The 19,237-nt window shown below is 41.2% G+C and overlaps 2 protein-coding genes across 2 annotated transcripts in view; both read left to right on the forward strand.

The window, feature by feature from the left end:
• Nucleotides 1-17,841, forward strand: part of LOC100493102 (transmembrane protein 272) — a 22,748-nt gene extending 4,907 nt beyond the window's left edge. Inside the window, exons 2-6 of the mRNA XM_004919160.4 lie at nucleotides 8,782-8,814; nucleotides 9,506-9,565; nucleotides 9,650-9,826; nucleotides 10,077-10,231; nucleotides 13,992-17,841. Of these exons, the coding sequence (XP_004919217.1) occupies nucleotides 8,784-8,814; nucleotides 9,506-9,565; nucleotides 9,650-9,826; nucleotides 10,077-10,231; nucleotides 13,992-14,027 (459 nt within the window). The 5' untranslated portion in view covers nucleotides 8,782-8,783 and the 3' untranslated portion in view covers nucleotides 14,028-17,841. The remainder of the gene's footprint in view (nucleotides 1-8,781; nucleotides 8,815-9,505; nucleotides 9,566-9,649; nucleotides 9,827-10,076; nucleotides 10,232-13,991) is intronic.
• The window catches only part of LOC100497651, a 53,013-nt gene continuing 37,869 nt past the window's right edge, over nucleotides 4,094-19,237 (forward strand). The window contains exon 1 of the mRNA XM_012953519.3: nucleotides 4,094-4,166. Within this exon, the coding sequence (XP_012808973.2) occupies nucleotides 4,109-4,166 (58 nt within the window). The 5' untranslated portion in view covers nucleotides 4,094-4,108. The remainder of the gene's footprint in view (nucleotides 4,167-19,237) is intronic.

A 19,237-nucleotide genomic window follows, 5' to 3' on the forward strand; every position in this document is an offset into this window, starting at 1 on the left:
TACACATGTCTGGCTGCTACTTAGCAATAAGTTCAGATACGTGCCGTAGACTTCCATTAAATCCATAGTGTATACAGCTGATCCGGTTACTAATCGGCCATGTATTATGTGCATCTTTAATAGAATTCCTTGCTATTGCTTATCATATATTTAATTATCATGCCATCTATCCTGACTAGATTTGCAGCATTCCATTACTTACAGCTGAGCGTGTCTAGATAGGTTTTCCCTCCAGCATCCACCTCACCTAGACAGTACATGTAAGGACAGCAGAATGTCACGAAAAACTGCTAAAGCACAAATGCTCATTGTAATTAATAAAAGCCAGTTCAGACAATGTATGCGGGGGGGGGGGGGGGGCGAGGCAGGATTTATCCCATAGATGGATACAGTTACCGTATATACTCGAGTATAAGCCGAGGCTGACTTTTTCAGCACATTATTGGTGCTGAAAAACTAGGCTTATACTCGAGTATATATGGTAATTCAGATTTTTCAAACTGATTTCCCTTTTCTCTGTAATAATAAAACAGTACCTGTACTTGATCCCAACTAAGATATAATTACCCCTTATTGGGGGCAGAACAGCCCTATTGGGTTTATTTCATGGTTAAATGATTCCCTTTTCTCTGTAATAATAAAACAGTACCTGTACTTGATCCCAACTAAGATATAATTACCCCTTATTGGGGCAGAACAGCCCTATTGGGTTTATTTAATGGTTAAATGATTCCCTTTTCTCTGTAATAATAAAACAGTACCTGTACTTGATCCCAACTAAGATATAATTACCCCTTATTGGGGGCAGAACAGCCCTATTGGGTTTATTTAATGGTTAAATGATTCCCTTTTCTCTGTAATAATAAAACAGTACCTGTACTTGATCCCAACTAAGATATAATTACCCCTTATTGGGGCAGAACAGCCCTATTGGGTTTATTTAATGGTTAAATGATTCCCTTTTCTCTGTAATAATAAAACAGTACCTGTACTTGATCCCAACTAAGATATAATTACCCCTTATTGGGGGCAGAACAGCCCTATTGGGTTTAATTAATGTTTTATTGATTCTTTAGTAGACTAGTATGGAGATCCAAATTACGTAAGGACCCCATATCCGGAATACCCTTGGTTCCGAGCATGGATAACGGGTCCTATACCTGTATATTCCATAAATATACAGTATATAGTGAGTGGGTACCTAAGCTCAGGTAAGTGCCAGCAGCACAGAGCATATGCAGGGAATCAGCAGAAAAGAAGATGGGGGGCTTCTGGGGCATCTTTGGGGGCACAGAGCTTCCCTGCTGAAGGCCTGTGGGTGCCTTGGGCTGGTACAGTACCCCAAAACATAATGTACATATTTCTACCCTACTTTTTTTGTTAAACTTTAGTTCTCCTTTCTTAAATGCACCGTTTGTGGGATCCGGTCTGATATCTGATCATTGCCCCAGTCTAAATGAGATAAGAATAACAGAGGCCTATCAGAAATGGTATCAACCCACAGTGAAGTCACTTCCCATTGCAGCATTATTAATATTATCGCAATCACTTATAAAGCTCCCACATATTCCTCAGCGCTGAGCAGAACAGCTGCAGGGGGCAAAGCAGTATAATAGGTTATTGAGAACCCTGCGCACAAGAGCTTTCAGTCTAAAAGGTACTATTTTTTCAAATTATGCCCAAGGGGCATATTTTTAACCTTCTATAAATGTGCCCCTTGGGGTGTGTTCCTCCCTAAGTTCTCCTTATCCGTTCCGTTCTCCCGCATTGCTCTATCAATGGCAATAAAATAAAGGTCCCCATACATGGGCCGATTGTAGCTGCCGATATGGGACCCTTGGACAGATTCAGCAGCTTATCGGCCCGTGTAGGGGCAGAAACGAGGGGCCTGCCCGACCGATATCTGGCCTTAAATTGGGCAGATATTGATCGGGCAGGTTAGAAAATTCAGTCAGATCGGGGACCGCATCGGCTCGTTGATGTGGTCCCCGAACCGACTGCCCCAGGGCCAAACAATCAAATTATTTTTTTTTTCACCTACGCGCTCCCCGATATCGCCCACCCGTAGGTGGGGATATCGGGTGAAGATCCGCTCGCTTGGCGATCTTGCCAAGCGAGCGGATCTCAACGTGCATTGGGGCCTTAACAATGTCATTCAAGGAGGTCAGTGAACAGACTGGGGGCCAGTGGAAAAATCCCATTAGGCGGTTATTATTCATGTGGAATTGTGCCATTTATATTCTATATATACAGTATAGTGAGACATTTATATTGTATATATACAGTATATTGTGACATTTATATTGTATATATACAGTATAGTGTGACATTTATATTGTATATATACAGTATAGTGTGACATTTATATTGTATATATACAGTATAGTGTGACATTTATATTGTATATATACAGTATAGTGTGACATTTATATTGTATATATACAGTATAGTGTGACATTTATATTGTATATATACAGTATAGTGTGACATTTATATTGTATATATACAGTATAGTGTGACATTTATATTGTATATATACAGTATAGTGTGACATTTATATTCTATATATACAGTATAGTGTGACATTTATATTGTATATATACAGTATAGTGTGACATTTATATTCTATATATACAGTATAGTGTGACATTTATATTCTATATATACAGTATAGTGTGACATTTATATTCTATATATACAGTATAGTGTGACATTTATATTGTATATATACAGTATAGTGTGACATTTATATTCTATATATACAGTATAGTGTGACATTTATATTGTATATATACAGTATAGTGTGACATTTATATTCTATATATACAGTATAGTGTGACATTTATATTGTATATATACAGTATAGTGTGACATTTATATTCTATATATACAGTATAGTGTGACATTTATATTGTATATATACAGTATAGTGTGACATTTATATTCTATATATACAGTATAGTGTGACATTTATAGTGTATATATACAGTATAGTGTGACATTTATATTCTATATATACAGTATAGTGTGACATTTATAGTGTATATATACAGTATAGTGTGACATTTATATTGTATATATACAGTATAGTGTGACATTTATATTGTATATATACAGTATAGTGTGACATTTATAGTGTATATATACAGTATAGTGTGACATTTATAGTGTATATATACAGTATAGTGTGACATTTATATTGTATATATACAGTATAGTGTGACATTTATAGTGTATATATACAGTATAGTGTGACATTTATATTGTATATATACAGTATAGTGTGACATTTATAGTGTATATATACAGTATAGTGAGACATTTATATTGTATATATACAGTATAGTGTGACATTTATATTGTATATATACAGTATAGTGTGACATTTATATTGTATATATACAGTATAGTGAGACATTTATATTGTATATATACAGTATAGTGTGACATTTATATTGTATATATACAGTATAGTGTGACATTTATATTGTATATATACAGTATATTGGGACATTTATATTGTATATATACAGTATAGTGTGACATTTATATTGTATATATACAGTGTAGTGAGACATTTATAGTGTATATATACAGTATATAGTGAGTGGGCCCCTGAGCTCAGGTAAGTGCCAGTAGCACAGAGTATGTGCAGGGAATCGGCAGAAAAGAAGATGGGGGGCTACTGGGGCATCTTTGGGGGCACAGAGCTTCCCTGCTAAAGGGCTGTGGGTGCCTTGGGCGGGTATAGAACCCCCAAAACATAATGTACATATTTCTACCCTACTTTTTTGTTAAACTTTAGTTCTCCTTTCTTAAATGCACCGTTTGTGGGATCCGGTCTGATATCTGATCATTGCCCCAGTCTAAATGAGATAAGAGTTACAGAGGCCTATCAGAAATGGTATCAACCCACAGTGAAGTCACTTCCCATTGCAGCATTATTACTATTATCACAATCACCTATAAAGCTCCCACATATTCCTCAGCGCTGAGCAGAACAGCTGCAGGGGGCAAAGCAGTATAATAGGTTATTGAGAACCCTGCGCACAAGAGCTTTCAGTCTAAAAGGTACTGTTTTTTCAAATTTGCTTTTGAACATGTGAGTATGTTCCGTATGAGTGTGGGCATTGGGAAGGACTGGCAATATTTGGAAGCAAACAAAGGTAGGTATCCCTGTTTTAGTCATTAACATAATTGACAAACGCGTGGGGTTATGTGAGTAGTAAATCCTGTTAGTAAAGCTGTTTGATGCACACATACATAGTATATATATGAAGTCCGGGGGGTGTCCATTCCTAGCCCTTGTGCTTCTATATCAGGGGTCCCCAACCTTTTTCACCTGTGAGCCACATTCGATTGTAAAAAGAGTTGGGGAGCAACGCAAGCATAAAAAGATTCCTGAGGTGCCAGATATGAGCTGTGATTGGCTATTTGGTAGCCATTAAGTTAACTGGTAGCCTACAGGAGAGCACATTTGGTTTTTATGCAGCCAAAATTTGCCTCCAGAGCAGGAATTCAAAAATAAGCCCCTTCTTTGAGGCCACTGGGGGCAACATCCAAGGGGTTGGGGAGCAACATGTTGCCCCTGAGCCACTGGTTGGGGACCACCGTTCTATATCAACACTTTGGATGGTGGTATTGGACTTTGTTCAGTCCCCTCTTGGGTATCCTACAGTTGGTCAAGGGTCCCTTAGTTTTGTGCCCCCTTCCTGATGGGCTTCACTGAGTATCTAAGAGAACAAATAGGCATTACCCCTAATCCCACCCTCAATAGCCTTTAGACTGGGCCCCCCACCACTGCTTTGAGCCCCTCTTGGGGGGGGGGAACCACTGCCTTAGGACTTAGCAGTTCCCGCATTAGGTCGGTTGGCAGACTAAATATATGGTTTAGGGGATTATTTTGGATGTGGTGCAAATGTAGACGGATGGTTAGGATAAGGAAAGGCTGATATTGATGATTCAGGGGGTACAGGGGTGTCTGAATGTTCATTCAGTATCTGTACATGCACAGGTAGCATTTCTTTTCCCCCGTCTCCCACTCCCCATACAATGTTCTATAATATATATATATATCAGTGCATTAGCTTCCTGCCCCATTAGCTGCCCGGTCTCCCAGCAGGGACAGTCAGCATATTCTGTAGGAAACTCCTCCCCTGGCGCTCTCACATTTCTGGCATATTACACTCTGTGTATCTCCTGTAGTACCGGCTGCACAGCTGCTGTTTGTCTCGGCCACACAGATAAGGAGGGGTGGGGGGTAAATATTTCCTTTTGCTGCAGAAATGAGCCAAGGAGGGGATTCCCTAGGGAAACTGATGGCTACTCCTGAGAACCGAGAGGTGTGGAGTGTCAATCTGGTGAACTGAGCTGAACTGTATTTTCGTCCTTCCATAAATATGCCCCTTGGGGTGTGTTCCTCCCTTATGCACGTTCATTAGTTCACCTTATCTGTACCCATATTGCTCTATCAATGGTAATAAAATAATGATGTAATCCAAGGAGGTCAGTAAACAGACTGGGGGGCAGTGGAAAAATCCCATTAGGCGGTTATTATTCACGTGGGAAGGTGACAAAGGGGATGGAGCTGGGGCCTGGCAGGGGCCCAACAAGGTAGGAACACTTATTATGGAAGAACTGGGAGGTGCACAGCCAAGTGTGCAATTATCCATCCCTATTGGGGGCCATAACAATCAATTGAAGGACCATATCTGGCCAATGGTCTTCCAGTAGGACAGTCCTACTTTTGAGAGTCCACTAAGTAGGGAGCAGGTGTTTTGGGCAGAAATACAGTTACATTATTAGTAAACAGAGTCAGACTGGGGTATCTTCAGCCCACTGAAAGACCTGATCTCAACAGAGGACCGGACCTCAAGGGCCCCCACTGCTCTTGCCACCAACGGCACGGCAGGATTTTTCCAGGTGTCCCGGTGGCTCAGTCCAACTCTGTAGTAAAATAGTAAATGGCTTTTCAAGCTACTTACTGGCCAAGTTATGGCTCTCAGTCCCTTTACACACAATACGTAGGAATCTTCTCCTTGCAAGGCTGAGCAGGCCGTAATAATAAATCAAGCAATGGCAAACAGAAGGTATTGTTTCAGCCGTATCATTGTTCTGGCTTCCCATAAAGAACGCCCGGGTCACCTCAGACTGGAAAATACATTCTCTCCCCTGCTCTCTTGGCTGGAAATGGAACATATCAATGTTTGTTTTTTAGCAGTTTAATATTTTAGTTGTAGGTTGATAACCATGAATAAAATAAACAGTATTGGTGCATTGGGGCTCACTGCTGGACTGGGGATCACTGATAGGCTCGGCTAACATATTACTGAAGCCCCTTGTGATCACTGCCTCACTCTCTCAATATTTCTATTACTTTAGCTACTCACTATTGATGCCACAGTTGATACATACAGTCCATTAGAGTGTAAGCTCTTGGGAGAAGGGCAATATATATGTTGGCACTTGTGGCTGTGCTGGGATCCCCTGTGTCCGGGGTGCCTGGTGTGTATCCAGAGGGACTGGGCTGGGCATTTCCTTGGCAGCTTTACTCTGAATGTTTTCCGTTATTGGCACCGTGACCCAAATGTCCCTTGGCTTCTTTCTACCTCCCCGCCTTTACCTGCTGGCATGTCTGGTATTTAACTAAGAAGAGAATAAACATTCTATTCCCTATGTAACGAGAGAGGATGCCAAAAAGTAATATTGCTTTATTGTTGTGTGTATGTCATGTTTTTATCCATGGTTAGCCTTTATTTATATAGCTCCTACCTATCCTGTAGTGCTGTTCAGAGATTATACATCATTCCCATCAGCCCCTGCCCCAGTGAGCTTACAATCTAAGGTCCCTATCTCATTCCCATCAGTCCCTGCCCCAGTGAGCTTACAATCTAAGGTCCCTATCACATTCCCATCAGTCCCTGCCCCAGTGGAGCTTACAATCTAAGGTCCCTATCAGATTCCCATCAGTCCCTGCCCCAGTGAGCTTACAGTCTAAGGTCCCTATCACATTCCCATCAGTCCCTGCCCCAGTGAGCTTACAATCTAAGGTCCCTATCACATTCCCATCAGTCCCTGCCCCAGTGGAGCTTACAGTCTAAGGTCCCTATCACATTCCCATCAGTCCCTGCCCCAGTGAGCTTAAAATCTAAGGTTCCTATTACATTCCCATCAGCCCCTGCCCCAGTGAGCTTACAATCTAAGGTCCCTATCACATTCCCATCAGTCCCTGCCCCAGTGGAGCTTATAATCTAAGGTCCCTATCCCATTCCCATCAGTCCCTGCCCCAGTGAGCTTACAATCTAAGGTCCCTATCACATTCCCATCAGTCCCTGCCCCAGTGGAGCTTACAATCTAAGGTCCCTATCACATTCCCATCAGTCCCTGCCCCAGTGAGCTTAAAATCTAAGGTTCCTATTACATTCCCATCAGCCCCTGCCCCAGTGAGCTTACAATCTAAGGTCCCTATCACATTCCCATCAGTCCCTGCCCCAGTGGAGCTTATAATCTAAGGTCCCTATCCCATTCCCATCAGTCCCTGCCCCAGTGAGCTTACAATCTAAGGTCCCTATCACATTCCCATCAGTCCCTGCCCCAGTGGATCTTACAATCTAAGGTCCCTATCACATTCCCATCAGTCCCTGCCCCAGTGGAGCTTACAATCTAAGGTCCCTATCACATTCCCATCAGTCCCTGCCCCAGTGAGCTTACAATCTAAGGTCCCTATCACATTCCCATCAGTCCCTGCCCCAGTGGAGCTTACAATCTAAGGCCCCTATCACATTCCCATCAGTCCCTGCCCCAGTGAGCTTATAATCTAAGGTCCCTATCACATTCCCATCAGTCCCTGCCCCAGTGAGCTTATAATCTAAGGTCCCTATCACATTCCCATCAGTCCCTGCCCCAGTGAGCTTACAATCTAAGGCCCCTATCACATTCCCATCAGTCCCTGCCCCAGTGAGCTCATAATCTAAGGTCCCTATCACATTCCCATCAGTCCCTGCCCCAGTGATCTTATAATCTAAGGTCCCTATCGCATTCCCATCAGTCCCTGCCCCAGTGACCTTACAATCTAAGGTCCCTATCCCATTCCCATCAGTCCCTGCCCCAGTGAGCTTACAATCTAAGGTTCCTATCACATTCCCATCAGTCCCTGCCCCAGTGAGCTTACAATCTAAGGCCCTATCCCATTCCCATCAGTCCCTGCCCCAGTGGAGCTTACAATCTAAGGTCCTTATCACATTCCCATCAGTCCCTGCCCCAGTGGAGCTTACAATCTAAGGTCCCTATCACATTCCCATCAGTCCCTGCCCCAGTGACCTTACAATCTAAGGTCCCTATCACATTCACCCATAGTATTCACCCACAGTTTTCTTGGACATGCAATTTTATTAACTTATTAGGTTTGTTTATACGGAGCTCATTATCTTATTTTTGAACAAATGACACTATTTAGAGAGGGAGGGTGGAGTTCAGGGAAAAACAAAGCAATGTTCCATAAGTGCTTAACACCAGTTCTATTTATTGGGGTCATGTTGAGGAAAGTTGTGTATAGGTGGTAATATGTACAGTAGGTAGGTAGTAAAAGGCAAAAAGTACGTTCATTAGATGCACAATTCATTGAATTTATGTGTGACAACGGGGAGGGAAGGAATAACTTCTAGGAAGTACCTATACGGCAGCCCACCCCCTACTCATGGTATAATATTATAGGACATAAAATGATCACTGCTTTGTGCAAACTGGCGTCTGTGCCGATGCTTTCTCTCTCTGTCTCTTTAGAAATGGCTGAATCAACAACATCACCGACAGTTGGTAAGTGTGATACCTACCTAACCATATTCCAGCCTACTGGAACCATCTGGTAAACATGATGGGAGAAACAAGAAGAAGGAGTTCCTGGCTCAGTACTGTGGCTACTGGAATAGCTTAACATTTTTATGTTATGTTATTTAGAAATCAGCCAGGACCTCACCCTAAGTGGTCAGAAGGGTCAAATAATTTGCTTTTGACCCTTCTGACCACTTAGGGTGAGGTCCTGGCTGATTTCTAGATCCGTAAGCTCCTCTGAGCAACACATAGAATAATAAGTAGAAATATAAACAGTGCAGCTCCTCCCGGTGTGTGTGACAGACATGGAGCTCTGGGAACTGCACTCTAAGCATCTGGAGGAGGGCAGGCAATATTATTCTATCACTGGGCTTGGGTGGGCAGATATTTGGAAGAAAAGTCTGCTTTCTGGGGACACTGCCATGATTGGAGGCTGCTAGGGTTGATAATAAAACACTGGTCTCGGTGCCAAGACTTGAAAAATGTTAACAATCCGTGGGCAGTGAGTGCTATGAGAACTAGGAAAATTTGGAGCTGGAGAAATTAACTTATTAATAACTGAAAATTTACAACCCACATTTGGAACTTTTAGTGCTTTATCTATATTAAATTCATAATTGTGTTCTATGAATTTGAGTGTGCAATGTTCCACCACTTTTATTGATGTGATTTTTAGGTTCCCAGATCTTCACTTTGGTTCTATGGACGGCGCTAAGCGTTGCCATGATTGTGATTGGTAAGTTACAAGACTCTTCTCTGTATTATGTTTTCATGGAACCTCAAACTCTTTATAATCAGGCTTTCCTTCCCTTACACACAGGGTCCATGCATGTGGGGAACTGCCCCAGGGAGCCCAATATCCCCATTTACCTGATAGTGGCCGGGGCCTTCCATTTAGTGGGGTTTTGCCTCATTCCATTGAAGAAGGCAGCAGAGAAAGTGACCTACGCCCTAGAGAGCATCATCGGGCTCTTCTCCTTCTGCTGGTTCATTGCCGGTAACTATCATGGAGTTTCTTCATTATCCCCCTTCTGCACAAGAGCTTCAAGAGAAATAATGCTTACAAATACCTAAAAACATTCAATTGTAAGTTACTTCCACAGTACAAATGCCTTCCCCCCCCCATCCTTATATATATATTTGCTCCAGGTATAAAGTGCCTACTCATCTGGTGGGGTTACTTTTATATTCTCAATATGTCAAACTGTTTCACCTCTGGGATTTCATATGTTTATTTCTGATTTCAGGTAGCGTTTGGGTCTTCAGAATCTACCCCGACGATCCCAGGGCTTGTAACGATATGGCCTATAAATTTGCCTTTGGAATCTTGATATTTGAGTATCTCTTTATAGCCTTGGTGCTCTTCTCCGTCTGCCTCTGTACATGCTGCGCCGGCTGCCTGGTGAGTATTAATATACCTATTAATGCTGGTGGTTTTGAGCCCTAGTGAGTGTTTTAGGCTATACTGGCACTGTCAGACATTCTCCTATCAAAACAATTGGGCAGTGGAAGGGCTAGTTTTAGGTTCTCCTTCTGCTGACTAAGCCTCTATGACTGTGACTAATCACTTTGATGGAAGTGCTCTACTACTTTATCCATGATAATGAGTCCCATTCCAATGAGATGGAGCCTACTAAATTATTGATAAGCTCTCCACAAGTGCATTTAGTCAAGTTGTTATTATCGTTGACTTAAGTTATCGATTGACTGGAGTAATAGGGCAGCCAAGTCATTAAACGCTAGCAAGTTTATAAATAGGCCAAATGGCAACTTTTTTTCAGGTAGTTCAAGGCTTTTTTTTGGATCAGGTAATAACTAATAATACCAGACTCATCTCTAGCATTTGCTTGGGTGAGCGTTTAGGGAACAATGATCGTAACATGAGATTCTGTTACAGAGAAAACTCTATGAGGGATTAACTAAAATACTTAAGTTTAGACGTACAGACTTTGCCAGTATTAGGGCATCTCTGCAATATTAACTGGGACAGGCTTCACACAGGGTTAAACACAGAAGTGATAAGTGTTGTGCTAGGGTTGAAATAGTGCCTAGTGCATAGGGAGTGCATAGCTGTGATGGTCTGATTCTCAGAGGCTACCCTTTTTATGATATTGTAAAGGATAATTTAAGCAGGGATGTAATGTTTCCATACTTAAAGGAGAAGGAAAGGCATTTTGGCATTTTACTGTCAATAGATTCACCACATTAGTACCACCTAGAACCCTATATTTATTGTGCAGAAAGCATTACCATACCTGAGTAAACAACCCTAGAAGCTCCCTCTGTTTGTTCAAGATAGCAGCTGCCATTTTAGCTTGGCCTCCGTAGCTTCTGTGCTGCAGCTCTGGCTGCTGGTAGCTCAGATTATCACACAGTTGGGAGGAGGAGTGAGAGATGGTGGGAGGGGGAGGAGGAAAAGGGAGAGAGGAGCCAACTGAGCAGACGTGCCGTGCCCTAAGGGATTTTTCTGACACAGAAGAACATGTGTACACAAAATGAGACAAGAAATCCTGTGTTTCTTTTGATAGAGGACTCAGTGCAGCGTTTCTGCAAGTGCTTATGGCTATATTTACATAGACCTTTCTGATAAAGCTTACTTAGTTTTTACCTTTCCTTCCCCTTTAAGTCCCAAGCAATAATGTTCAGTTTCTAATAAATTTTAATAATATTTGATCATTCAGGTTTTGTGTTGGTTTATATTCCTTTTTCCCATGCTAAGTTCACACTAGTCCTCAAGCAAAAGACTTTGGTTTAAATCCAGGTGTCAACTGTTTGTGATGTGTGGCTAATATTTAACCCTTTACCAGTTGACAACATAGATATGATACACACGGTACTCTGTAGTACTCTGCGATACTACACAATGGCACAACCCCATTGGTCAGATGGGCAGGTGTATGGTTTGGGGATAAAGGGAAGTGTGAAGCTCAGGTACATACATCTGGTTGTTTGGTTTGTGAAGCTCTTGTCCTGGGGGCTAATATAGTAGTTGATAAAAGGATGGTCCCTTACAAATCCACAAACAAACTGACAAATATTCTCCTTTCTATACAAGATATGATAGAAACAAACAGTGTGAAACATAGAGCCAAAAACAAGACCAACCGGTGTTCATTTAAAGAACCAACACAATTCAACCCAGATTATAACAACAAAGTAAAGGTACAACATACCAATGGCAGTAACTGGGAAAAATAAAGATTCTCCTCTAAAATTAGAATAACACTTTTTTCTCATTGGTAAAATAAATGAAAGTGGGCAATTCACCTTCACAAAACTTTTACATTCACTAGTTTTTAAAAACGTAGGAATTCGTTTAATTTTCTTCCTTCTCATGTAAACCTAGTCACAATCTTTCCAATTTTTTTACAATTTGACATTTAAATAGATTCAACAGTAACCACTGTATCAATTTGACTTCGGGATAAGACATTAGTTGAGGATTAGATAAAGGAGGACTTTGGGATAAGACATTAGTGGAGGATTAGATGAAGGAGGACTTCGGGATAAGACATTAATTGAGGATTAGATGAAGGAGGACTTCGGAATAAGACATTAGTTGAGGATTAGATGAAAGAGGACTTTGGGATAAGACATTAGTGGAGGATTAGATGAAGGAGGACTTCGGGATAAGACATTAGTTGAGGATTAGATGAAGGAGGACTTTGGGACAAGACGTAAGTGGAGGATTAGGTGAAGGAGGACTTCAGGATAAAATATTAGTTAAGGATTAGATGAAGGAGGACTTTGGGATAAGACATTAGTTGAAGATTAGATGAAGGAGGACTTTGGGATAAGACATTAGTTGAGGATTAGATGGAGGACTTCGGGATAAGACATTAGTTGTGGATTAGACGATGGAGGACTTTGGGATAAGACATTAGTGGAGGATTAGATGAAGGAGGACTTTGGGATAAGACATTAGTGGAGGATTAGATGAAGGAGGACTTTGGGATAAGACATTAGTGGAGGATTAAATGAAGAAGGACTTTGGGACGAGACATAAGTGGAGGATTAGATGAAGGAGGACTTCAGGATAAGACATTAGTTGAGGATTAGATGAAGAAGGACTTCGTAATAAGACATTAGTTGAGGATTAGATGAAAGAGGACTTTGGGATAAGACATTAGTGGAGGATTAGATGAAGGAGGACATCGGGATAAGACATTAGTTGAGGATTAGATGAAGGAGGACTTCGGGATAAGACATTAGTTGAGGATTAGATGAAGGAGGACTTCGGGATAAAACATTAGTTGAGGATTAGATGAAGGAGGACTTCGGGATAAGACATTAGTTGAGTATTAGATGAAGGAGGACTTCGGGATAAGACATTAGTTAAGTAGTAGATGAAGGAGGACTTCGGGATAAGACATTAGTTGAGGATTAGATGAAGGAGGACTTTGGGATAAGACATAAGTTGAGGATTAGATGAAGGAGGACTTTGGGATAAGACATTAGTTGAGGATTAGATGAAAGAGGACTTTGGGATAAGACATTAGTGGAGGATTAGATGAAGGAGGACTTTGGGACGAGACATAAGTGGAGGATTAGATGAAGGAGGACTTTGTTACGAGACATAAGTGGAGGATTAGATGAAGGAGGACTTCAGGATAAGACATTAGTTGAGGATTAGATGAAGGAGAACAATGTCAGAAAAAGTGACATAGACATGATCTAAAGAGGGACTGGATCATTGCTAAATGGGTAAAAGTCAGGATTTGGTGCAGACCAGATCAAGTAAGATGACATCCTTATGGGTGGCTGTTTCTGTCTTCTGCTAAATGTCAAAGGTGGAAGTTAAAGGGAGAAAGCAAGAAGGATCAGAAGAAGAATGACTGAAGTCAAAGAGGAAAGTATCAGTAAATGTGGCAAGGGGGTCTGGAGTTTACTTTTTCACTATGCTAAGAAAAGGGGTGAAGTGATTAAGGGGTGCTCCTCAAATGATGGGAAAGAGAATGACGAGGGATTGGGTTGTGTTTAAAATGACCAGGAGAAGAGAGGAGGAAGCCTACCGACCTACTGTGGCCTACTTGTGGAACAAGAAAGAGAGGCCTCCATTAGAGTAGGTTTTATTTGGTGCAATGAGTTCTGCTGAAGAAGGATATAAGTGTTGAGTGCACAGTCATGAGTCAGAAATAATATATTTCATTTCTCTTTTTCAGGCATTTTCAGGTGCTGAGCGTAATGACAGCCAATAGCTGTTTGGTGCCAGTACATTAAATACTGTAGAGTCTGGATCCAAATTCCTGCCTAATTGCTGTGGGGATGGAAGAAAAAGAAGCCCACCGTGTATGGATCTGGATTAAACTAATAGCCCTTTATTCCAGATGTGGAAGTATTTTCTTTGAATAACTAAATATATATTTTCTAAAACCTAATCATAAATGGTGCAGCCTGGACCTTTCTACTGTTAAAGTGCAGATTCTCTTCTCTATTCAACTCAACTGATGTCTTCACACAGAGCACGTCTTTGGGGTTATCAGGAGCAAGTCGGTTGTCATTTTCTGGTTAAACGGGATGGTGCCAACACATGGAACTGGGCTTATAGAGAGGGCAGCTATATTTCTAGGGGTAAATAGCATAAAGTTGCAGCAGAAATGATGGTGGATATTGTTCTCTTCTGCACGGCTGATAGGGGTATCTGTGGGAATAGGGGTCTGGTAAGTAGGTAACAGAAAGGAACCAGGTCAGTAATCTGGGTTTATCTTTAAGATACCAAACAAGGGAAACCCATGCTAGAATGTTCAGTTTCCCAGGAGCCTGATGGGGGGCAATTGTGAATGGTGAGATTGATGTAGAGTTACAAACTGCACCCTATGTGGCACCCAGATACAAATCTGAAATTTCTAAATGGGTTTCCTGCATTTAAACTCTGTGAGGTTATATATGTCATCAGGGCATCAGCCAATCCTAAGGAACTGGCAGTATGTCACTGGGAAACACTCAAACTTGCTGCCTCTCTCTTTGCTACAGCCCCTGTCATTCCTACTGCAAGCAGCAGCCAATCACTGGAAGCTTACTTTTGTACAGTGGTTCCAAGACTGAGGGACAAGGCCCACTGCAGTGGTCTTGAAGCAGTGGCTGGGGGAGAGCCAGTTAGGGTGACATTTGGCGAGAAGGTCCATTTGCTCTACTAGACACATTTGGAAGCCAGTCTTGAGGGAAAGGGTTGAGTAAAGAGGCCTGCATTCAAGTTGAGCGATGTCCCAGTAGTTATGTGAAATCAGTTGGACCAATCCAAAATTGATACAATGTAATCACATGTATCTTGCCTTCAATTCTTATACAATCTCCAAAGCCCCAAAGTTCACATCTTCTCCATCATCCTTACACCATCTAACCCTCTCTTCATACAGTATCTCTCTTCTTCACTAATTCATCTCTCATTAACCTTGCCTTTTTCCTACTTTGTAGAATCATTGGCCCCCCTAACCCTGGTGGTCTCTCTCATTTCAATGTGTGTGGAGCTGAGGGAGGTATTATTTTTGACCTGCACTTTATGTATCTACTTCCTACTTGCCCGGTGCCCACATTGCACTGCAGGTACCAAATGCTACCCACCCTTCTGAAGGACTCTAGCATAGTCAGCCCTGCTGTATCTACATTCATCTACTTGTTTCTCAAATACATTTATAAATGTTTTAATATAGATTTGTATATATATGTACAGAGCAGAGACATGTTCAGTGTCGCAAATACTGATTAGCTTTATAGTCTGTGAGAGATGCTCTGCCATCAGCGTTGGACTGGGCCTGCTGGAGAACTTGACACCAAGGGCTCAGTCTCACAACAATGAGATATGCTAAATGTTATTGGTTTTTTATTGCCCTATATTGGAAATACCAAAAGGCTGATATAAACTGACCTTTGTTGGGGCTGATATAAACTGACCCTAGTATTTGGCCCACAGGGAGATCATCTGGTTCTCTGGCAGGCCGGTCTGACTCTGTCTTCCATTAATAATACCATGAATAATATGATGAAGGCTCCAGAAATGAAACATACATAGTCAATTCCATAAAAGTCCATTCTTAAAGAAGAATATAAACAGAAATGAAGTGTTTAGGCAGTGGTTCCAGCTATATTATATAATAAGCATTGTTTGGTGCCTGTTTATATGATAATTCTATCTGTATCCACCATTAAGTACTCTCTGTACTCTCCCTATCATTTTTACTGCAAAAATACTACTCACACAAAGCCTAATGGTAAATGTTTTTATAGTTTATCAAAAACACCAATAGAAGCAAAAATCGACCATGGAGTATTTTAGAAGTTTCTCAGACAAAAAGGCTTCTGGAAACACACTTCAGGGGTAATGTGTTGGTCTAGTAGCCCATAGCAACCGGTCAGCAAAGTTGCATTTGCTGGTCATCTGTTTCAAAGCAATCACTTTATTGGTTTCTATGGATTGTAAGACCTGGTTCCCAAACTATGAGGCTGCAAGGTCACCTAGGGAAAGCTTTATGGTGAATACCTATTTGCTGACCTATATACTCTTGGAAGTGGTGGCTGAATGGCTCATACATTAGTTTTCCTAAATCATATTCTTTTTTTTGAACCAAAACAGTCTGACAACTGCAGCATTACCAACTTTGCCTACTCTTCTTACAGGAAGTTGCCTTTGTCCTGTCTTGTTTCCAATCCAGTAGTCATCTGAACTGAGGGCAGGCAATGGATGAGCAACACTACTGCCCATTTCTGATGGATGTTGGAATAACTATTTTGAATATACTGTATATACACGAGTATAAGCCTAGTTTTTCAGCACCCAAAATGTCACCCTCGGCTTATACTCGAGTCGGGTGCCATGGGTCCCTCTAGACTAGCACCCTCTCTCCTTTGTGTGCAAATTAGGCCTGCAACCAGACCCTCCAGTGCCCTGGGCCGCTCCCAGTCGCAATACTTATTCCCCCTTACGTGTCATCCAGGACCGGGTCGGCTGGCAGTTTGCCAATGCGCAATGAGCATGGGGTAGTACTCATATTGTTTTTGTTGACCCTCTTCCCCACTTACAGAGCTAGTTTACTGTTTTTCTTTGAAATAAATATTGAAAAACATATATCCCACTGATGCCTCAATTAATGTAATTTTATTGGTATTTATTTTGATTGTTAAAACTTAGCAGTAGCTGCTGCGTTTCCCACCCTAGGCTTATACTCGAGTCAATAAGTTTTTCCAGTTTTCTTAGGTAAAATTAGGTACCTCGGCTTATATTCCGATCGGCTTATACTCGAGTATATACGGTAACTACAATTATTTTATGTACAACCTTGTTCAGAAATGGTGAAAATGATGGCAGCATATACATACAGTAGAGCCTGTGGAATGCTCAGGCAGGGTAGGCTCCTCAAAAAAGGAATCAGAAGATCTTGACCAGTCTTCATACCTTTTTCATGCCCCATATCATGTTTGTCACCCCTGTTTTATCTTCCCATTTATGCATTTCAATATTGGTGCTTGCTTGAGAGATTAATTGCTACTGTGCCTGAACTGATCATGGCAAAAGTATTGTTTTCCACTACAGTGAATAAGTCTGTAGAACTTTTATCATATGACATGAAGCATCTTATTGCAGCCAAGGGAGCCATATTGGGATGTACCTACTACGTTCCAGTACTGTAAGGCATATCCCCTTGGCCGTAGTCTTAAAGAAGGATTTTAGCTTGAGTTTCTCCCCAGTTTCTCCAATACTTGAACTCACAGTATTTATTGTCTCATACAGAGCTGGCCAGGCACCGTGAAGGTAAGGGCCATTCTGGAGGAAACATGTTCCCTTATTTTACTCATAGCAAGAACTGATGAGTATATCTGTTACAAAGAGTCAGCGGTTGGCAATTCATTGTCAGACTAATGGTTCTGGGTTCATTTTCCAAGATTTCCTATGCAAATAATGTACCAATAGATCAATATTGTAGTTTTATTTTGATTTGATGCTCTGTGCATTGCCAACATTAAAAAAAAATGAGCTTTTCTGTTTGAGAAATAAAACATGTCTACATGGTCAGATGTGTTGTAGTGTTTGCTTGTGTTTTTATGGCAACATAAGAGGCAGATTTTGAAGGTGATGCATTTAGGGGTGACTACAGTCCCATGGTGTCCCACCATGAAGCACAAAGTTCTGTACCTTGCTTATATGCAGAATGAATACGTAACCAACAGATAGTTGATACCATATTAAGTGGCCTATTAAAGTATCTCATCAAACTGGAATATCAGTAAACATTGCCCTTCTACATCTTTTCCCTTGAGCCGCCATTTTGTGCTAGACTGTGTGCTCCCTCAGAGATCAGCTGACAGGAAGTGATGCAGCTCTAACTGTAACAGGAAGTAGTGTGGGAGCAAAAGACAGAACTCTGCCCATTCATTGGCTGATGGGGCCTAGCATGTATGTGTGCCTTGGCTTGTTTGTGTGCACTGGGACTCCTATAATCCCAGGGGGCGGCCCACACTAAGGAGCACATTTACTAATCCACGAACGTCCGAAAAGCGCCCAAATGCGTTTTTTTCGTAATGATCGGTACTTTGCGACTTTTTCGCGAATTGTCGCGACTTTTCGAGCTCTCAATACGAAAGTTGCGACAATTCGCGAAAGTCGTAATGGCAATGAAAAAGTCACGACAATTCACGAAAGTCATAATGGCAACGAAAGAGTCACGACAATTCGCACAAGTCGTAACGGTTACGAAAAAGTTGCGACAATTTAAGGAAAAGTCGTAACGGCGACGAAAAAAATCGCAAAAAATACAAAAAAGTCGCAAAATGTTCGATTTCGAATCCGAATTTTTCTCATTCGGATTCGTGGATCAGCCCCTAAAAGTATATTTTTATGAAAATGGTTTATTTAGATGAAGCAGGGTTTTACATACAGGTATCGGACCCCTTATCCGGAAACCCATTATCCAGAAAGCTCCGAATATACTCCATTTTAATCAAATAATTCAGAATTTTAAAACTGATTTCCTTTTTCTATGTAGAAATAAAACAGAACCTTGTACTTGATCCCAACTAAGATATACTTACCCCTTATTGGGGCAGAACAGCCCTATTGGGTTTATTTCATGGTTAAATGATTCCCTTTTCTCTGTAATAATAAAACAGTACCTGTACTTGATCCCAACTAAGATATAATTACCCCTTATTGGGGCAGAACAGCCCTATTGGGTTTATTTAATGGTTAAATGATTCCCTTTTCTCTGTAATAATAAAACAGTACCTGTACTTGATCCCAACTAAGATATAATTACCCCTTATTGGGGCAGAACAGCCCTATTGGGTTTATTTCATGGTTAAATGATTCCCTTTTCTCTGTAATAATAAAACAGTACCTGTACTTGATCCCAACTAAGATATAATTACCCCTTATTGGGGCAGAACAGCCCTATTGGGTTTATTTCATGGTTAAATG

Source organism: Xenopus tropicalis, chromosome 8 (assembly GCF_000004195.4).
Source record: "Xenopus tropicalis strain Nigerian chromosome 8, UCB_Xtro_10.0, whole genome shotgun sequence".
In the NCBI taxonomy this organism is placed as follows: domain Eukaryota; kingdom Metazoa; phylum Chordata; class Amphibia; order Anura; family Pipidae; genus Xenopus; species Xenopus tropicalis.